Source organism: Bombus impatiens, unplaced genomic scaffold (assembly GCF_000188095.3).
Source record: "Bombus impatiens unplaced genomic scaffold, BIMP_2.2 scf_0060, whole genome shotgun sequence".
NCBI classification, from domain to species: Eukaryota; Metazoa; Arthropoda; class Insecta; order Hymenoptera; family Apidae; genus Bombus; species Bombus impatiens.
The window spans coordinates 97,612-115,424 of NT_176479.1; the positions used below are offsets into that span (position 1 = coordinate 97,612).

The following is a 17,813-nucleotide window of genomic DNA, read 5'->3' on the forward strand; positions in this document are numbered from 1 at the left end:
ATATTTTATTCATAAAGTATAAGAATGAACTTTAATGTGGACAAACAGTGAACATTAGAAATTATTAAATGATAAATCATTATTGAAAAGTTTCGTGTTTTGAGGAATATATGATTTAAAAAAAAAAACAATTTCTAAATATTGAAAGTTATTTTCCAGTCATGATAAATCTATTATGTCATACAAAGTATAAAATTATAATATTTGAAGTAATAATACAATAATAAAGCTAGAATAATATAAAACTTAATTTTATACAAATCTAAGTTATTCTTATAACTCCGGGTCAATCAAAAATAATTAGTGTAAATGATATATGTATGTGTAAATTTTACATAAATATAGAATATTTTTGAAATTTTCTTGCAAAATTTGAGAAAAATTAATTCATCTTTTTTAAAGTGTAACAATTTTTTGTTTTACCTCCACATTTTTATTTTGCATTAGAGATATCATATTTAAAGTGAATCTGTTAAATTACCTTAAATAAAAGCAGATATCTTTAATTTATTTAGATCATGTGCATTGATGCTTTGTAATTTGTGTTAATCTATTTCTAGATTGTATCCCACATCTACACTTAATGTACTTAATGTCTAATTTCTTAGAAACAAAATTTGTCTCTTTTTATTAGTACATTTGAATTTATGTATTTTTTATTTATAATAATTTACATATGTGTACATCAACTCGTGTATATATATGTATCTTTTATAAAATATACTACAATAATAAAATAATTGATAAAAAAATAAAACAGAGTACATATACTACAATATTACATTTACTTTTTTATTTACAACATATTTTTGTTATGTACACACATTATTCATGTTTTCAAATTCATTAATTTTAACATTTGATTCTATTTTATCATTTGCCTGAAAAATGTCTTCCTTGTCATTATAAATATGTAATGTATCTTTATTGTTTTCTAATGGTACAATTAATTGTGCATTCTTCCTTTCTGGTAAAACTTGTAGAAATGCTTCCTGCCATGTTTTTCCTTCACTGACTCTAAGTAAAATTTCAAACACTAAAAAGATTTGTGTATATATATACATAAATTTTATATGCTAATTAATGAATTTAGCTGTATATCAGACATACCATGATCAACAGTCAAAACTTTCCTTGCTTTCATACTTAAGAATTTATCTAGAGGTAATCTGCCATGTGTTATACCAGCTTGTATAGCTAATTTATGACAGAGACCCTAAAACATAAGTATTGTATAAGAAATTTATATGAACTCATTTTATTTTGTTTATGCTTACCTTATGACTGTTATGATCGACAAGACCACCTATAACGTACACATAATCACATTTTAACTGCGTAATAATATTTTCTGATTCACTAGTAAGATATATAATTTTTTCCTTTGGATAAACATCCAAATAAGGTTCTGCATGAAATTTTACCTATACATTATTATATATTATATACAGGTTGTTAACTTTAAATCAAACATTTAAATTATTTCCATATTAGATTAGATTCCATAAAAGTTAAGATATAAATTATCTTAATCATACTTAACAATTTTTATCTTTCTAAACTTATTATAATATCATTAAAATAACATACATCCCAATGTTCGTATCCATTGTGCTTTTGCATATCAGCTTTTGACTTCCCATTAAAACTAGTAAGAGAAAATTGCATTGGTGCAATAGCTCGTCTATTCAAAGTATAACACCTTAGTATTTGTTTAGTTAACTTTGCAATATCCTTATCAATCATTAAATCATCGAAAGACAAATCGACTGTTATCCCAATTTTACAACTGCTATCTGCCATTGTACTTTTCTTTAAAGCTTTCCTGGATGGTCCAAGATCTATATTATTTGCACGAGCGAATGCTCGTTTCTGTCTTGTTTTTTCTCGCTCACGTAATCTATGAAATTAAAATAACTTTTACCTAATAACATTATTGTCAAATGTAATTTGATATAATTTAATAAATTTTGTATCCCCTTATATAGCGAAATTATCGAATACATTGTAAAATCACATAATTCTTTAATTTATTAAAGAGAAATAAAAACCTTCGTTCAACCTTTCGTGTCAACCATTTTTCCCTTTTTTTTACTTTCTTCAGCTGATGTTTACTCAAATTTGGATGTAATTCTGATAACTTTTTATCTGTATTGAAACATGTTTTCTGTTCACAAATTTTTACATATTGTGTATCATTTCCAATGTTATTTGTACCGTTCTCATTCTCCATATTTTCACAAAAAATATGGAAATGAAACTCGCGTTCTGTTTTTGCGAAAGAATCCACTAAGAGTTGTAGTACAGTTGCCTAAAAAAAATCTCGTTTCATTCAGACGCAAACTGCACTTAAAACACACTTGAGAAATTACAATAAATCTAAACTGATACTGTATACTTCATAACAAAATCGTACGTCATCAATTATTTCTGTTTATTTACATCTAATTATTCCTTAATTCAAAAATAACTATTATTTTATTTTTATAAATTTATATTTAATATATTTATTATTCTATCAATTATAATAATATATAAATTTTTAGATAGTTTGTTATTTTTTTAGGGGATGTAAATATCGACATTCAATTCTATTTGAAAAATTAAATAAACTAATCTAAAATTTCTGGGGAAATTATAGTAGTGAAAATAACTGTTGGCAATTAGTTCGATAATCCCTAAAGAATAGAGTCACCTGGATGAAAATCTAAATCATCTTTCCGTAGTGAAAGCAGACGATTTTATATAGATCCGAAACGTGTTTGATCGGTTTTTGTGAAGTGAGAGAATGCAAGTTATTGGGGTTGACGGTCGTGTCATCGGCTATCTTTTTTGTTTTCTGATACTGCAAGCGAAACTAACGAACTCAAGAACCTCTTGGAGGCTCAGTGCTGACAAAGTCGTCAAAACAACAGACTTCGTGAGCACAGTTGAGGATGATCCTATCCTCGATATCCTGGCGAGCAGCATTAGTATCGGAAATGGACACAGTTGGAGTAGAACAGCTATTTCTGAAAAATACGAAAAGATACAACCCTATTGCCAAGATTGTAAAAGTGTTGTTTCTGGAAACCATGAACGGTAAGAAATCACAGGAGTTTGGTTCATCTTGGGTAAGAGCTATGTCATATATCTTGTTTCAGAATGTCAAATTGATACTTTTAGTACCTTTTGAAATAAACTGGATTATATGTATATATTGAACTTGTATTTTTCAAATATATAATTCAAGAATTTATAAATACCCGGAATAAATTATATTAAGATTTGATGTTTTATGATTTTTTTGTATACATAATACCTATAGTATTCTTACAATAGAATGATGCACACTTTTATAATAACATTCTATTTAGTTGAACAATATTTAAAGGTCTGAAAGGATATATTCCTCAGGGATAAAAGCTTTTGTTCCATTTTTGTATTTATTTAATGTAACTTATATCAATGTTTAGCACACATATAACAATATCAATGAGATTTTAACCAAAACATTGTAGTTGGTATTTGACATTGTTTTCTATATTACATTGCATGTTTTGCATGTTTTATATAATTATCAGTATCCAATTTATTATTATAGTGTATGTTTCACCTGTCATATTTTCAAAAAAGTACAAAACTAAATATTTAAACTGTATGAAAAAGTATGAATACATAAAATATATAAGAATCTGTAATTAGTTGATTTAAAAAAAAATTATATAAACATACTTTTATATATATAAATCTTTTTATATACTTGTATATTTTAATTATTATCATTATTCTTATATTTTAGATTTTGTTTCTAATAATTATTATAAATAACCTGATGCAATTTTCTGTTTCTTCCTGTAGTTAGTATTTGTGTGTGGCTTACTGTTCTTTCAGCGTTAAAAAAGCCCTAACTTTGGTCCCCTTGGCAGACGATTCTCGTCATACGTGTTGAAGGATACACCAAATGCTACTGAATCTTTCCCTCTATCATCTCAACTGTCAAACGAGCAAGTCATGTGCTCTTCTGGTCAACAATGTGAGGATATAATTCTAGACTGTGGAAAGCCTGTCAATTTCACTTATTATGACAACTTGCTTGGTGTTGCAAATAGAGATAAGCATCCACTGGTTCCAGAACCTAATGTAGCACTCATGTTTAAGAAGAATGGTGGCAAGACTATGGATGTTGACATTGATCTGTTAGAGAAACGCTTAATGAAAGCAAAAAGAGAGGTACGATTATTACAGAATACTTTGTTTATAAATAAACAAATAGGGAGACCTAGTGCAAAGCTGTATATATATATATATATATACTTTATTCAATTTGTTGTAGAAACCAAAATCTGTCCAACTTTACAATCAAATAGGAAATTTTTGGCGTATAAAAGGTGATGCACAAAGATCAATTGAATGCTTTCGAAGAGCACTTGCTGTATCACCACATAATGCAGAAGTTTTGTTAAATTTAGCTCGAGTATTATTAGTTCAACAATATTTGGATGATGCAACATATTTAGCAAGACGTTCTTTGGAATTACAACCTCCAGATCGTAATGCTTGGGAACAATATCTTACGCTTGGTCAAATATTTAAGGTAATTGAAAGTTGTAGAAATATAATCTGTTTCATATAATCACAGTGCATTTAAATATATATTCTATTTGATTATTATTTATAATACAATATTATTTAAATTTGTTTTGAAATATTATCAAGACATAATTTATCACTACAATGTTTATTATTTTGTTTGTAGGCATATGGTCATTATCAAGAAGCAGCTGTACATTTACGACATGCTTTAGAATTAAAACCAGACCTCTCTGAAGCAGCAGAAGCTTTAAGAGAGGTAGAATCAATTCCGGCTGCAAGCATACATATCTATACATTACTGATAATAATATGTCTGGTATGTAAGATAAAAAATATATCATTGTATTGCTTCATTAGTGCATTTTACGTTAAAAAAATATAAATAATTGTTATTCATAATATATTGAAGGAACTTTCAATACATTTATGTTGCAGGTACTTGGAGTACTGTTAGTAGTTTTAAGCAGTGTAGAGTGTGATGAAGATTCTAGTCTAGTTAATGGACAATTTCAACGTCCAGTTCAACGTCACTTTAGTCGTGCTATGGCTATGCGCAGTTTACGACTTAATGTTTCTCGTAATAAACGTTGTTGATTATTAAAAAAAAAATGAATAACCTTGTGATAGAAGAAAATTTCAGCTACTATTATCATTTATCTAACTATGAAGTATTATTTGTAATATGATTTTTAATAATTATTTAATATATTAATAATTATGCAATTTATTATAATTATAAATGAAAATATACAATAAAAAGCAACACCATTTTTCATTTACTACAAAAAGAAAAATAGCGTTAATGACTACATATTCGAGTGCAAACTTTTTAAAGTGTGTAACTATATACACACATATGCGCACGTGATTTAATATTAAAATATTTTCATGACTAAGAATGGAATGTCATTTACGGAATTATAAAATATTTTTGTTGTTACGTTAAATATTAACATAGGTATTATTAACAATATTACTTAGCATCATTTACAATATACAGTAATATTAGAATATATAAGTAATCATTTTATGTACCTACTCACAAGTTCTAACGAACTTCTTTTTTATCTGTGAATAATTTACAAATATAATTTAATATCATCTTTAAATAATAATTTTTAATATATACATGAAATAATGAAGTTCTTTTACTTCTGCAAATAAAAATATCTAATAAATTTATTTTTTATTATTCCGAATATATATTAACTTCTCGTTCATTTAGTATAATATTTTCTGAGTTTTATACAACAATATTTTTAGATGTAAAACAATAATTTTCTCTTTTATTCTAAAATAATTCACTTTAGTATATAATTTCTTCAGATTGTTTCTAAATTTATATTTGGCCAACAAAAATACTCAAACAAAATTTATATCAATAGCATCAATATGAGATAAAATTTTAGTGTCATTTTTAAAAATAAAAATATGTAATATAAAGATCTTACATATTTCATAATACAACTACGTGATAGCACAATAATGTGAAATATCATTTTGTAGATTATTAGTGAAAAAAAATCGAAATATAATCTAGAAAATTAGGCCGTACATTTGCACAATTCCTGCTTTATGTACAAATACCGTAAATTAATATTAATTAAAACTATATACTATAATTTAATTCATATTCCTTTAAGGGTTTTCACAAAGAATGTATCCATGCAATAGACAATACCAGAAATAGTTTCAGTGTATTTTGTATTTAATACTGTACTACTGATAAACGTCTTTGTTATTAGCAAAATTTTATATTTGATATCATAAACGTATTCTTATTATTCTTTAATCACTTAATACATTGCTTATAGTTCAAACTACCTCCCTTTTCAATTTGTACAAGACAATAAACTTATTTGTTAACTATTTATATAAAAAATATGAGTATTTCACACACTTTATATAATTTGTTTAAATCAGAGATATAATATGTACATCTTCTAACATTTGTGAAGAAGAAAAGAAGAGAAATTAAATATCCGTGTGAACTTTTTAGTCTATCTTAATGTTTTATAAAAACATACTAATTTCAGTAAATAAGTTCCATTGAAGAATTTTAGTTAATTCTTAAACAGAATATTTCATTAATTCAAGTGAAACTCCTTTTGATATAATTCATTTTGTAATTGAATCAAAATATAAATTTAAAAAATATGTAAATACTATATCATAATATAGTAAAATATATGTAGTTGATTTACTATTCACCATGTACATAGAAACATCTTTGTCAATAATTACCCTTAAAAGATATCTATATGCAACATACATGCATATTAATATACATGTGCACACAGTGAATATACAAATTACAATATGCATATATAGTCTATGATTCTACAGCACTGCTATATTAAATTTTAATACACCTTGCAAGTTAAAATTGAACCCAACTGGCATTTCCTACTGTTGGTGGTTGTTGAGTTTGAGATTGCTGTGATGCACTTGCAAATTCTCCCCATTCAGAACTTGGTTGATTTTGATTCTGAGCAGGTTTGTGTGCAGGAGATGATGTTGGAGTTTTTGCGGGTGGTGGTGCAATTTTTACACCACCTGGTGGAGGTGGTAAACCCAAGTTTGTGTTGACACGCTGTTTTGTTTTAGCAGTAACTTCACTACCATCCTTCTTCTATATATTACAAATATAAGAACTTTGAAATTCATTACATAATTTAATATCTAAATTTTTATAACATCCAATACTATAAAAAAATCCTTACAGTGATTTTCATGTTTATTTTTATTGTTTCTCCTTCTTTAAATCTGAGGTCTAATTCTTGTTTTGGTGTATCTTTTTCCTTTTCAATTTGTTCTTGATTTCTGAGCCATTTAAAATGATCTTGAAGGGCAACATTTAAATCAAAACTATCAGATCTATCCAAAAATCCAACACCAATAAAAGCTGATCTTCCATTATCATCTTGAATTCTTAGAACAAAATAACGAGAAGAATCTGTAACTGGTTCAACTGCAATTCCTGGATATTGTTCAATTGGACATTTTGCAAATAATTCTCCAGTAACTTTATCTTCCAATTTAATAGTAATTGAGTCTCCCTGAGAGACAAGACGCATACGTCCAGTCCATGTAGGTTCTTGGAGATTCCAGTCAGCTGCTCTAAAATATAATATGTATTTAAAAATAAAATATTTATTCACTCTCATTAATCTGTCAACATCAAAATTAACATTTTTTATATTATTTTAATATAAATAAATTTACATTTAATTGAACTAAAAAAGATGCATATTTTTTATGTTATAAATATTTAGTATTTAAAAAAGAGATCTTTAACACAGACATTTTGTAACATAAAAATTTGGAATTAGATTTCCATAACTTTAAAAGTTTTACAAGTCTAAATCTTATAAAACTTTATGATATTGTATTCCAGATGTAGTACTAATATTATACTTTTAACGATTTCCGGTATAACTTTTGCTGACGTATTAAACGTCACAGCTAAAATTAATAGAAAAAACGTATTTAAAATGGCAAGAAAATATGAGATCTTTTAAATGGCAGTGAACAAAATATCATATTTAAATATATCTTTGCATACATTGTCGTTTTATAAAATGAAATATTTTTGAGGAAAATACTGTCAAAAAGAATCAATCGTACCGATAACCCCTATTCGTTGACCTTGGCGGTATTTTAAATACAAAGACTTCAGATTTCACAAGTAATACACTTTCATATGTATCCATTGTATTTTTTGACAAATCACAGAGAAAGTGCTTACGTTCGAGAGTTGAAACTTAACGAAGTGCTATTTCAAAATTCGTTTATATTTTGTGACGGATCTCTGCCGTGATTTGATAACTTTATCTCCAGTCACGCCTCCTATCCCCCACACAAAGACCGTTAACCATGGATTATTTCACTAGTGATAATAGATTCTCTTCTGCCAGTGGCACTGGTCCAATGTCAGTTTTTGCGTAGAACATATTTGTAATTTGAATTAAAATAGAGGGTCAATTTTTATATATTCATCCTTTACTTATTGAAATGTTACTCTAAGATAACATCTTGCAAGTACTAATGCCAATATTTATTACAGAAAATAAAATTTCTCATAATATGTGTAGGAAACATTATAATTATATTATTTCAAATATAAATTATTAATAGAAATATCAAAGGTATTTTTAATATCTTCCTGCTAATAATATTAGATAGTTTACTAGATAGACAATTACATAGATACACATACAATTACACTAATAAAAATTAGATAGTTTATCTATTTCTTAAAATTTGTTCTTTATACGGATGTTTTTTATAAGGATTCAATTTAAAATTTAGATTTATGAGTATAAATATACTGAAAAATTAATTTAAAAAGGTCTATTCATATCATTTGTTCATATCATTTGATAAATGACTATGTTCACTGGTACATATTTACGTTTATTATAAGACCAACTATTTATATTCATAAAATGCGCGGGATTATTTGACAAATTCTATTAATATGTTCTTAATTTTATTCGAGACAACCAACATTTTAATCAAATGCATCGAAAAACTATAGGAATATAAGAATTCATTCCTAATTTCCACGTTTGATGGGAGCTCTTTTAGGTTTAGATGAATCAAACCGGTTAATGGATACGGACATAAGTTTGGAGTTTATATTTTATAAAAATGAATTTGCGGGAAAATGATAGACACCTAGCGGTGAGAGTGCCAAACAATCAGTGAGACACACATATCCCGGAACGTGAAAATAGCAAATCAACTTAAATACATGATCCATGCATAATCCAACGTAAATACGTTTAAATACATTTTTATATAAATATCTTCATTAATTTATATATCATAATATAATTTATATAATATGTTTACTTCAATTCAAAAATTGTAAGTTATATTATTTAAATATTAAATATATATGCTTCTAGTAAAAAAATATATATGTAAGATATTTACAGTATATTATAATGTATTGTTTGTTTAGTCCTGAACATTATCCATCCGAAAGCTATAGTTCTCCAAGTACATCACAACCACAATATCAGGAACAGACAAATTTTGAGAACCAATCCCAATTTGAACAACCTATGACACCAGCAACTCCAACTAATATGAGAATTACAAGGAATACACGTGCAAGATTACGTGGTATGACTCAAAATGATATTTCTTTGTTATCTATTTCTAAATAATGATTCTTCTGCAGGAGGACCTATACAGCAACCAAAGTATAAAGAGATAGATACGGATTACATTCCAACTACTAGTGGTAGAGGAAGAGGAGGTAGTGGACGTGGAAGAGGGAAGCGAACACATCATTCACATAGTTTGGAAGATGAAGCTAGTCTCTATTATGTCATTAGAAACAATCGGTCTTCATTAACTGTATGTTGACTGTCATGTTCAAAGAAAAGTTTGTTAAAAGTATTTGAATTATAATAAATAATAAATTCGTGGATAGATATTTTTATGTATATATATATATATATATATATATATATATATATATATATATATATATATATATATATATATATATATATATATATATATATATATATATATATATATATATATATATATATATATATATATATATATATATATATATATATATATATATATATATATATATATATATATATATATATATATATATATATATATATATATATATATATATATATATATATATATATATATATATATATATATATATATATATATATATATATATATATATATATATATATATATATATATATATATATATATATATATATATATATATATATATATATATATATATATATATATATATATATATATATATATATATATATATATATATATATATATATATATATATATATATATATATATATATATATATATATATATATATATATATATATATATATATATATATATATATATATATATATATATATATATATATATATATATATATATATATATATATATATTATATATATATTTATATATACATATATACACGTATACCTTTTTTGTAGACTATTGTTGATGATTGGATAGAAAAATACAAAAGTAATAGAGAAAATGCTCTTCTTATGTTAATGCAATTTTTTATTAATGCAAGTGGATGTAAAGGACGTATTACTTCTGAGATGCAAGCAACAATGGAACATGTGGCAATAATTCGTAAAATGACTGAAGAATTTGATGAGGTATGTTAATATCTATTTTTTATAAATAAATAGTTTTCTCATATAATTCATAATAATTTGCAAAATAGGAAAGTGGAGAATATCCATTGATAATGACTGGTCAACAGTGGAAAAAATTTCGTGCAAATTTCTGTGAATTTGTCCAAATTTTAGTTAGGCAATGTCAGTATTCAATCATTTATGATCAGTTTTTAATGGATAATGTAATTTCATTATTAACTGGTCTTTCTGATTCACAAGTAAGAGCTTTTAGGCATACTGCTACTCTTGCTGGTAAGATATATTTTTATACATGTTCATACTTATATAGCTACATTTATATTTAAATATAAAAGAAATTATATTTATATTAATCAATTAACTAAATTAATAATATGTTGTGCTATTCTTCATAGCTATGAAACTCATGACAGCATTAGTAGATGTAGCTCTAACTGTATCAATAAATTTGGATAATACACAACGACAGTATGAAGCTGAAAGGCAGAAAGCTAGAGAAAAGAGAGCTGCAGATAGATTAGAATCATTAATGGCCAAACGAAAAGAACTTGAAGAAAATATGGATGAGATAAAAAATATGCTTACATATATGTTCAAATCTGTATTTGTACATCGCTATAGAGATACTTTGCCAGAAATTCGCGCCATTTGTATGGCAGAAATAGGAGTATGGATGAAAAAATTTCATCAAAATTTTTTAGATGATTCTTATTTAAAATACATAGGTAATATATATTAACGTATAACATTAATATGATGGACTTATATTCATTTTATAATATAAGTAAATTTGTTATAATTTTCTAGGTTGGACATTGCATGATAAAGTTGGTGAAGTTCGATTAAAATGTCTCCAAGCATTGCAACCATTATATGCATCAGAAGAATTAAAAACTAAACTTGAACTTTTTACAAGTAAATTTAAAGATAGAATTGTTGCAATGACATTAGATAAAGAGTATGATGTAGCAGTACAAGCTGTTAAACTTGTCATTTCTATTTTAAAACATCATAGAGAAATTCTTACTGATAAAGATTGTGAACATGTATATGAACTTGTCTATTCCTCCCATCGTGCTGTTGCACAAGCAGCCGGTGAATTCTTAAATGAACGTCTATTTCGCCCCGATGATGAAGCAGTAGCTGGCGTTAAAACTAAACGTGGAAAGAAGCGTTTACCGAATACTCCACTTATTCGAGATCTCGTATTATTTTTTATTGAATCCGAACTTCATGAACATGGAGCATATTTAGTAGATTCTTTAATTGAAACGAATCAAATGATGAAAGATTGGGAATGTATGACAGATTTACTATTAGAAGAGGCTGGACCTGAAGAAGAAGCTTTAGATAACCAGAAAGAGACATCTTTGATTGAATTAATGGTTTGTTGTATAAAACAAGCTGCTACAGGTAAGTTTTTGTGTTCTTGTATTTTTATGGAATTGTATGACAAATATAAACCTCCTGTAATTTTCAAAATAGGTGAAGCTCCAGTTGGTCGGGGACCAACTAGAAAAATTTTATCAGCAAAAGAAATGAAACAAGTTCATGATGATAAACAACGGTTAACGGAACATTTTATACAAACACTACCGCTTTTGCTTGATAAATACAGGGCAGATCCGGAAAAACTCGCAAATTTACTTGCTATTCCTCAATATTTTGATTTGGATATCTATACAAAATCTCGACAAGAGCAAAATTTGGATTCGTTGTTGAATAAAATTCATACAATTGTGGAAAAAATGCATGACACCGAAGTTCTAGATACGGCTGCAAAAACATTAGAACATATGTGTATAGAAGGACATGCTATTTTTACCAGGTAAAATTTTATGGCGGTATATATTGAAGTTTTTATGAGAGAATACTTATTACTTGATGTTTCAATTCAGGTGTGATGTAGCACGCTCAACGTTAATCGATTCCATTGTAAATAAATATAAAGAAGCTATTGATGAATATAGAAATTTAATAGAAGGGAATGAAGATCCAGATGAAGATGAAATTTTCAATGTTGTACAATCTTTAAAAAAAGTTTCCATATTTTACTCTTGTCACAATATGAATCCGTGGGGAATATGGGATTCTTTATATAAGGACATTGAAGATGCCAAAGATCCATCTAAGTAGTACCATTACATATTTTGTATTATATATTTGCTGGGAATTTTATTCATATATGTATATAAATATCTTATTACAGATGTTTACCACATGAGGCAGTTAAGTATTGCATAAGTGCATGCTTTTTTGCTATTTTATGGGGACAAAATCATCTTATGGAAGCTGCAGATTCTGGAAATCAAGGTGAAGATGAATGTCGGCAATTAAAAGAGCGTTTGCATTCTTTTATGGGTTCAATGCGTTATTTTGTTAGTGGTGATGTAAACGCCACGGTAATTACTTTATTCATATTTTTTACTATTTTTAATATGTCGATTGTATGTATTTGTCAATGTTGTTTCAGCCTACTCCACCTATTTTAAGAGAAGAAGCATATAATACAATATGCGATTTATTAGTAGTGTTTTGTAATCAATTAACAACACATTCTAATCCTTTAATGCATCAGTTAGTATATGAACCTGATCAAGCAATGCAAAACATGCTTAATCGATTTATTCAAGAATACGTATTTTTTGAAGAGGAAGATGGTATGCTATATTAATTTACTGAATATACACATTTTTTGTCTCACAAAGATTAATTTCTGACATAAAATATTGTAATTGTAGATGAACATGATGAACATTCAAAGATTGAAGAATTACATAAAAGAAGAAATTTTTTGGCTGGTTATTGCAAATTAATTGTATATAATATGATACCTACAAAAGCAGCGGCTGACGTCTTTAAACATTATGTAAAATATTATAATGACTATGGTGATATTATCAAAACTACATTAGGGAAAGCTAGGGACATTAATAAAACAAATTGTGCTTTAACTATGCAACATAGTTTAAATATTTTGTATAATGAAATAGTAACAGAGAAAGGCAAAGTTAATAGGAACAGTGAGGAATTTACTGCAATTAAGGTTTGTTTACATATATATATCAATATTTTACAATTTAAAAAATATATAGAAAATCTGTTTTGAAATAAAGATATGTATTAATATCTTCAGGAACTCGCAAAACGATTTGCTTTGTCATTTGGCTTAGATGCAGTAAAAAATCGTGAAGCAATTACTGCTTTACATCGAGCAGGTGTTCTTTTTGCAATTACACCACCAGATGGTATCGAACAAGATCCTACAGGGCCACCACCTAATTTATCCTTTCTTGAAATCTTATCTGAATTTACGAATAAGCTTCTTAAACAAGATAAACGAGTCGTGTAGGTATAATCTTTATTCAAAACTTTTTATTTATATATTTCTTTCTTAACGAATTTGTTATCTTAATTAATATTTAATTATAATATAACATATGTATATATTATATATTTATTTAATTAGTTAATTTTATATGCATTTGTGTCACAGATTAAATTTCCTTGACAGAAGATTACAAGCTGGAATGCCATCCTCACGGGGAGAGGATTGGCAACCTTTACTTTTGTACAGGAACAGCTTATTACATGGCGAAACAGATCAAGTTCCAGTAACAAGTAAGCGCGCATATACAAGACGTAAGAAGGATCATTTAGCTGGTATGTTAATCAATATATTATGTCTTAATTGAAATTTTTAATAATCTATATTAGAAATATTAATAAATATTTTAGCTTTTAACGATACTTGTAACAATTTATATAAAATGTTTGCAGAAGAAGAAGAAGCAGATGAGCCTGAAGAAGGTTCTGATCATGAGTTTTCCGGGTAAGTTAGGCGTTCATATGAAGCTAGTAAAGAATAACATATTTTTTATATTTTATTTACTAAAATAATTATAGAAGTAGAATATTTTTTTCGATAAAAATTCATAATAAAATCAATCTATAATTTAAATCTATGTATACTTATACGCAACACACGCTTTATTGCTTTTAAAATACAAGTTATGCTATGAATGACAAGTATTTAGTTCTAGAAAATATTGCAAAATTAGCTATTAGATTTACACGCTTATGTAGATATTAATGCACATGTGTATAATGTGCACATTTCTTTTCAGTATTATTAGTGTTGCATTCTCGTGTTAATGAATGCCAAAATCGTACTATGCGTAAATTTGTGCGTAGTTTAATTACTAATATAAATACTCTTCTCTCATTATACTTAATATTTATTTTGCTTTATAGTATGCTTTATTGAAATGTACAATAAGATATTACTATCAAGAATTAAAAGTGCAAAAGATATTCTAAAAACGTAAAATATAAAAAATTGTAAAATAATTTTATTAATTTAAAAGTGTTTTATGCAAAAATATATGTGATATAATTTTGAATGCAATAAATATATTGTAAGCTTATTGATATTTTAAGTTTTGTTCTATGTGTATTATTAAACAAATATTTTTTTATAGCCCAAAATTTTTAGGAATAAAACTTTTTTTAATACACTATCCTTTATATATTTATCATTTAATTGCATGCTTGTGCTAATAAATACTTATTGCCATTGGCGTCTTTATGTAAATTATAAATCTGTTGTGTTTGCATGAGTAGTAATCTTTTATGAATCGCTTGTTGCAGGCTACCTGATCGTTATTCAAGCTAAGACTTAGTTTTTAGCAAAATCTATAATATATTATAATCATATAAGGGGCAAAAATTGTATAAGGAATTAATGAGGTCTATTATTCTTGGTGCCTGTTTTAAAATCAACTTTCAAACTAGTGTAAGGAATTATATGTAATATTGTCAAAATATCAAATTAAGTATCAAACACATACCTAAATAATGTAAAGAGCAAATGTTATGTGAGGAATTGATGAAATCTGTTATTCTTAGTGCCTAATTTGGCTACTAAAGAACTCATCTTCTATAAACTAGTGTAAGGAAAATAAGATAAAAAATGAACAATGATATTATGAAATGATAATATTTTTGGAACACCTGACAAAAAAGTACATAGAGAACGATGTGTGTTCTATTGAACCTAAGAACTTAAAACCAAGTAAGTTTAAAATATCTTGTATTCTGTTTATATATTGATAATATACAAATTGGTGATAGATATAATGAACATGTGATATTAATTAAAATAAAACCCTCTTCTCCTATGAGTTCCCAAATCCTACTATCAAAATTTTAGATCCATAGCGAATAAGTAATATTATACTTTGTAAAGCTTTCTCCTCATTAAAATTTGCAGGAAATGTGACAGAATTAACCCATCGTTTCACATTTCCTGCTTAATATCGGATTTCTATATTTTACATTTTTTAACACGCCGTTCTCTATTATCACCGCAATATTATAGAAATGTTTTTAGGTATTTGGTTTGTTAATACTTGGGTTAATTCTGTGTACTTTATTCGAGTAATTTATCGTTTTTCGAATGTAATGACCAGACACATTAATGTACGTGATGCGAAATTTTATAATATATGCATATGTTCGTATTATATGGGAAATGTATGTGAAACTTCAGAGTTATTTAACATAAATTTTTGTCCCTTTATTTATAATATTAATTCTAATATATTTCCATCAATAAAAGCTTTTTCTTTCAGTAAACACAAGAAGAAACGTGGTGCAAGGAAACATCAGTGAGTAAATTCACATATTTTTTTGTCCATAGTTACAAAAGTAGATCAAATTTAGATTTACGTATTTGTTGAAAGAAATAAGTTTGCAAAATATATACATTCAAATAAAAATATAAATTTCTTCTGTTTAATTAAAAAAATTAATTTTATAAAATAAATTTGAATATCTGCTTTTTTTGTAGTATTATTAGTTTGAATCTTTATTGCAGATTAGCCGTTAATAAAGTATCAATAACTCGTGGATCTAGGGCAACTGGAATTTATGAAACCAACGAAGCTACACAGATGCAGACATCTCCATCAGCAATTATTGAAGATGCATCGACCAGTCCTTCTCAAGACATAGATAATAAACTTAAGACATTACAAATTCAATCGAGGTCGTAAGTAATAAATCCTTAAGTTTGATAAATCCAAGTATTTTTTCAAGTTAGAACTATTTGTAATGAAAATATTTTCTTAGACGAAGAAGTCAAGATAATATAGAACCAAGAGAATTAAGAAGAACTTCTAGAAATTCTGGTCGTTATGTAGAAGGGCAATATATGGTAAGTTATAATAATCTTTCATTCATAATGTTATACGTTAAATATTTAAACATTATTTAATCAATCTTCACCTATATGGTCATCACTGAAATCTAAAGCTTATTAACTTCAAAACTTTGATAAATTAATTTTTTTAATAACGTATAATTACATAATATGGAGTCAAAGAATATCATAATTTAAAAACTACATTAACTTAAAGTTTTAATTCCATTCCTTGTCTGCAACTGTCTAAAACTGTGATGGTTGTTAGCTTAATATTGCGATTTGACTCACCTATCTAGAGTAAGAAGATTAAATTTTATGTATATAATATAATAATATAAAGAAGCGCGATATAGTGCTAAAGATGTAGCCTATAACATTTTTCTAAAACACTTAAAACCCTTGATATGTGTGTAAATGTATTTACACGAAATAAAATTTAAATATATCTACAATATTTACATTAATAGAAAGATTGTGCACATACATTGCATGCAGATATTGTGTCACAATTTCGTCCTTATTCAATGATAAAACATTTACAGGCAAAGAGTTGAATATAGTATCGAAATAAATATAGTTTATATCAGCACAAAGTAATAAAATGTTTTTCTGTTATAGGAATCCGATTCCGAATAATGAAGTACAATAAAAAAGAATATATCCATTCAAGATAAAACTAAGAAGAAATGATTTGTGATACTTTATAATATACATGTCGTACTGAATAAGTTTTAAACGTTAAAAATAAAAACTTGTTCAATCGACGTTAATTCACATTCAATTATTACGTTCCATTTTACGTTTTGAGACTACTGCATTTTTTTCTTAAGATATTATTT

The 17,813-nt window shown here is 26.3% G+C and overlaps 4 protein-coding genes across 9 annotated transcripts; 2 read left to right on the forward strand and 2 right to left on the reverse strand.

The window, feature by feature from the left end:
- Positions 1-768: 768 nt before the first annotated feature.
- LOC100742815 (tRNA methyltransferase 10 homolog A) lies at positions 769-2,434 on the reverse strand. Of its 2 annotated transcripts, XM_012393904.3 has the most exons (6): positions 2,399-2,416; positions 2,052-2,311; positions 1,591-1,900; positions 1,278-1,424; positions 1,111-1,216; positions 769-1,036 (listed from the first exon to the last, which is right to left on the reverse strand). In XM_012393904.3, the coding sequence occupies exons 2-6, from the start codon at positions 2,231-2,233 to the stop codon at positions 813-815; spliced, it is 969 nt and encodes a 322-aa protein (XP_012249327.1). In that variant the 5' UTR covers positions 2,234-2,311; positions 2,399-2,416; the 3' UTR covers positions 769-812. The 2 variants fall into 2 exon arrangements, with proteins under 2 accessions (XP_012249327.1, XP_012249328.1); XM_012393905.3 differs by having other exon boundaries at positions 847-1,017; positions 2,052-2,434.
- Positions 2,435-2,681: 247 nt separating this feature from the next.
- Positions 2,682-5,193, forward strand: LOC100742932. The gene is made up of 5 exons (XM_003485447.4): positions 2,682-3,081; positions 3,909-4,212; positions 4,316-4,576; positions 4,739-4,891; positions 5,011-5,193. The coding sequence occupies exons 1-5, from the start codon at positions 2,789-2,791 to the stop codon at positions 5,167-5,169; spliced, it is 1,170 nt and encodes a 389-aa protein (XP_003485495.1). The 5' UTR covers positions 2,682-2,788; the 3' UTR covers positions 5,170-5,193.
- A 796-nt stretch (positions 5,194-5,989) lies between these two features.
- LOC100743052 (NECAP-like protein CG9132) lies at positions 5,990-8,477 on the reverse strand. 2 transcript variants are annotated; one of them, XM_012393913.3, is made up of 3 exons: positions 8,324-8,477; positions 7,299-7,695; positions 5,990-7,207 (listed from the first exon to the last, which is right to left on the reverse strand). In XM_012393913.3, exons 2-3 carry the CDS (start codon positions 7,650-7,652, stop codon positions 6,956-6,958), a joined length of 606 nt encoding a protein of 201 aa, XP_012249336.1. In that variant the 5' UTR covers positions 7,653-7,695; positions 8,324-8,477; the 3' UTR covers positions 5,990-6,955. The 2 variants fall into 2 exon arrangements, with proteins under 2 accessions (XP_012249336.1, XP_003485496.1); XM_003485448.4 differs by having other exon boundaries at positions 8,203-8,463.
- A 777-nt stretch (positions 8,478-9,254) lies between these two features.
- On the forward strand, positions 9,255-17,614 carry LOC100749827 (cohesin subunit SA-1). Of its 4 annotated transcripts, none has more exons than XM_012393812.3 (19): positions 9,255-9,447; positions 9,545-9,708; positions 9,767-9,945; positions 10,596-10,769; positions 10,838-11,042; positions 11,165-11,494; positions 11,577-12,182; positions 12,255-12,597; positions 12,668-12,901; positions 12,979-13,171; positions 13,243-13,429; positions 13,511-13,815; positions 13,906-14,117; positions 14,266-14,432; positions 14,550-14,601; positions 16,403-16,438; positions 16,648-16,821; positions 16,902-16,986; positions 17,593-17,614. In XM_012393812.3, the coding sequence occupies exons 1-19, from the start codon at positions 9,425-9,427 to the stop codon at positions 17,608-17,610; spliced, it is 3,687 nt and encodes a 1,228-aa protein (XP_012249235.1). In that variant the 5' UTR covers positions 9,255-9,424; the 3' UTR covers positions 17,611-17,614. The 4 variants fall into 4 exon arrangements, with proteins under 4 accessions (XP_012249235.1, XP_033180593.1, XP_012249232.1 ...); XM_033324702.1 differs by having other exon boundaries at positions 16,687-16,821; XM_012393809.3 differs by lacking the exon at positions 17,593-17,614 and having other exon boundaries at positions 16,902-17,146.
- Positions 17,615-17,813: the final 199 nt, after the last annotated feature.

Bases quoted from the DNA above. Each gene is read 5' to 3' on its own strand.
- LOC100749827 (XM_012393809.3), top strand. From the start codon at position 9,425: ATGTTTACTTCAATTCAAAAATT. The intron at 11,043-11,164 runs GTAAGATATATT...TATTCTTCATAG, and splicing joins GCATACTGCTACTCTTGCTG to CTATGAAACTCATGACAGCA. The intron at 14,602-16,402 runs GTAAGTTAGGCG...TTTTTCTTTCAG, and splicing joins TCTGATCATGAGTTTTCCGG to TAAACACAAGAAGAAACGTG.
- LOC100742932 (XM_003485447.4), top strand. From the start codon at position 2,789: ATGCAAGTTATTGGGGTTGACGGTCGTGTCATCGGCTATCTTTTTTGT. The intron at 4,213-4,315 runs GTACGATTATTA...AATTTGTTGTAG, and splicing joins TAATGAAAGCAAAAAGAGAG to AAACCAAAATCTGTCCAACT. The intron at 4,577-4,738 runs GTAATTGAAAGT...TTTTGTTTGTAG, and splicing joins CGCTTGGTCAAATATTTAAG to GCATATGGTCATTATCAAGA.
- LOC100743052 (XM_003485448.4), bottom strand. From the start codon at position 8,288: ATGGATACATATGAAAGTGTATTACTTGTGAAATCTGAAGTCTTTGTA. The intron at 7,696-8,202 runs GTACGATTGATT...ATTATATTTTAG, and splicing joins TCAACGAATAGGGGTTATCG to AGCAGCTGACTGGAATCTCC. The intron at 7,208-7,298 runs GTAAGGATTTTT...TGTAATATATAG, and splicing joins AAATAAACATGAAAATCACT to AAGAAGGATGGTAGTGAAGT.
- LOC100742815 (XM_012393904.3), bottom strand. From the start codon at position 2,233: ATGGAGAATGAGAACGGTACAAATAACATTGGAAATGATACACAATAT. The intron at 1,425-1,590 runs GTATGTTATTTT...AATAATGTATAG, and splicing joins ATGGATACGAACATTGGGAT to GTAAAATTTCATGCAGAACC. The intron at 1,217-1,277 runs GTAAGCATAAAC...CTTATGTTTTAG, and splicing joins TCGATCATAACAGTCATAAG to GGTCTCTGTCATAAATTAGC.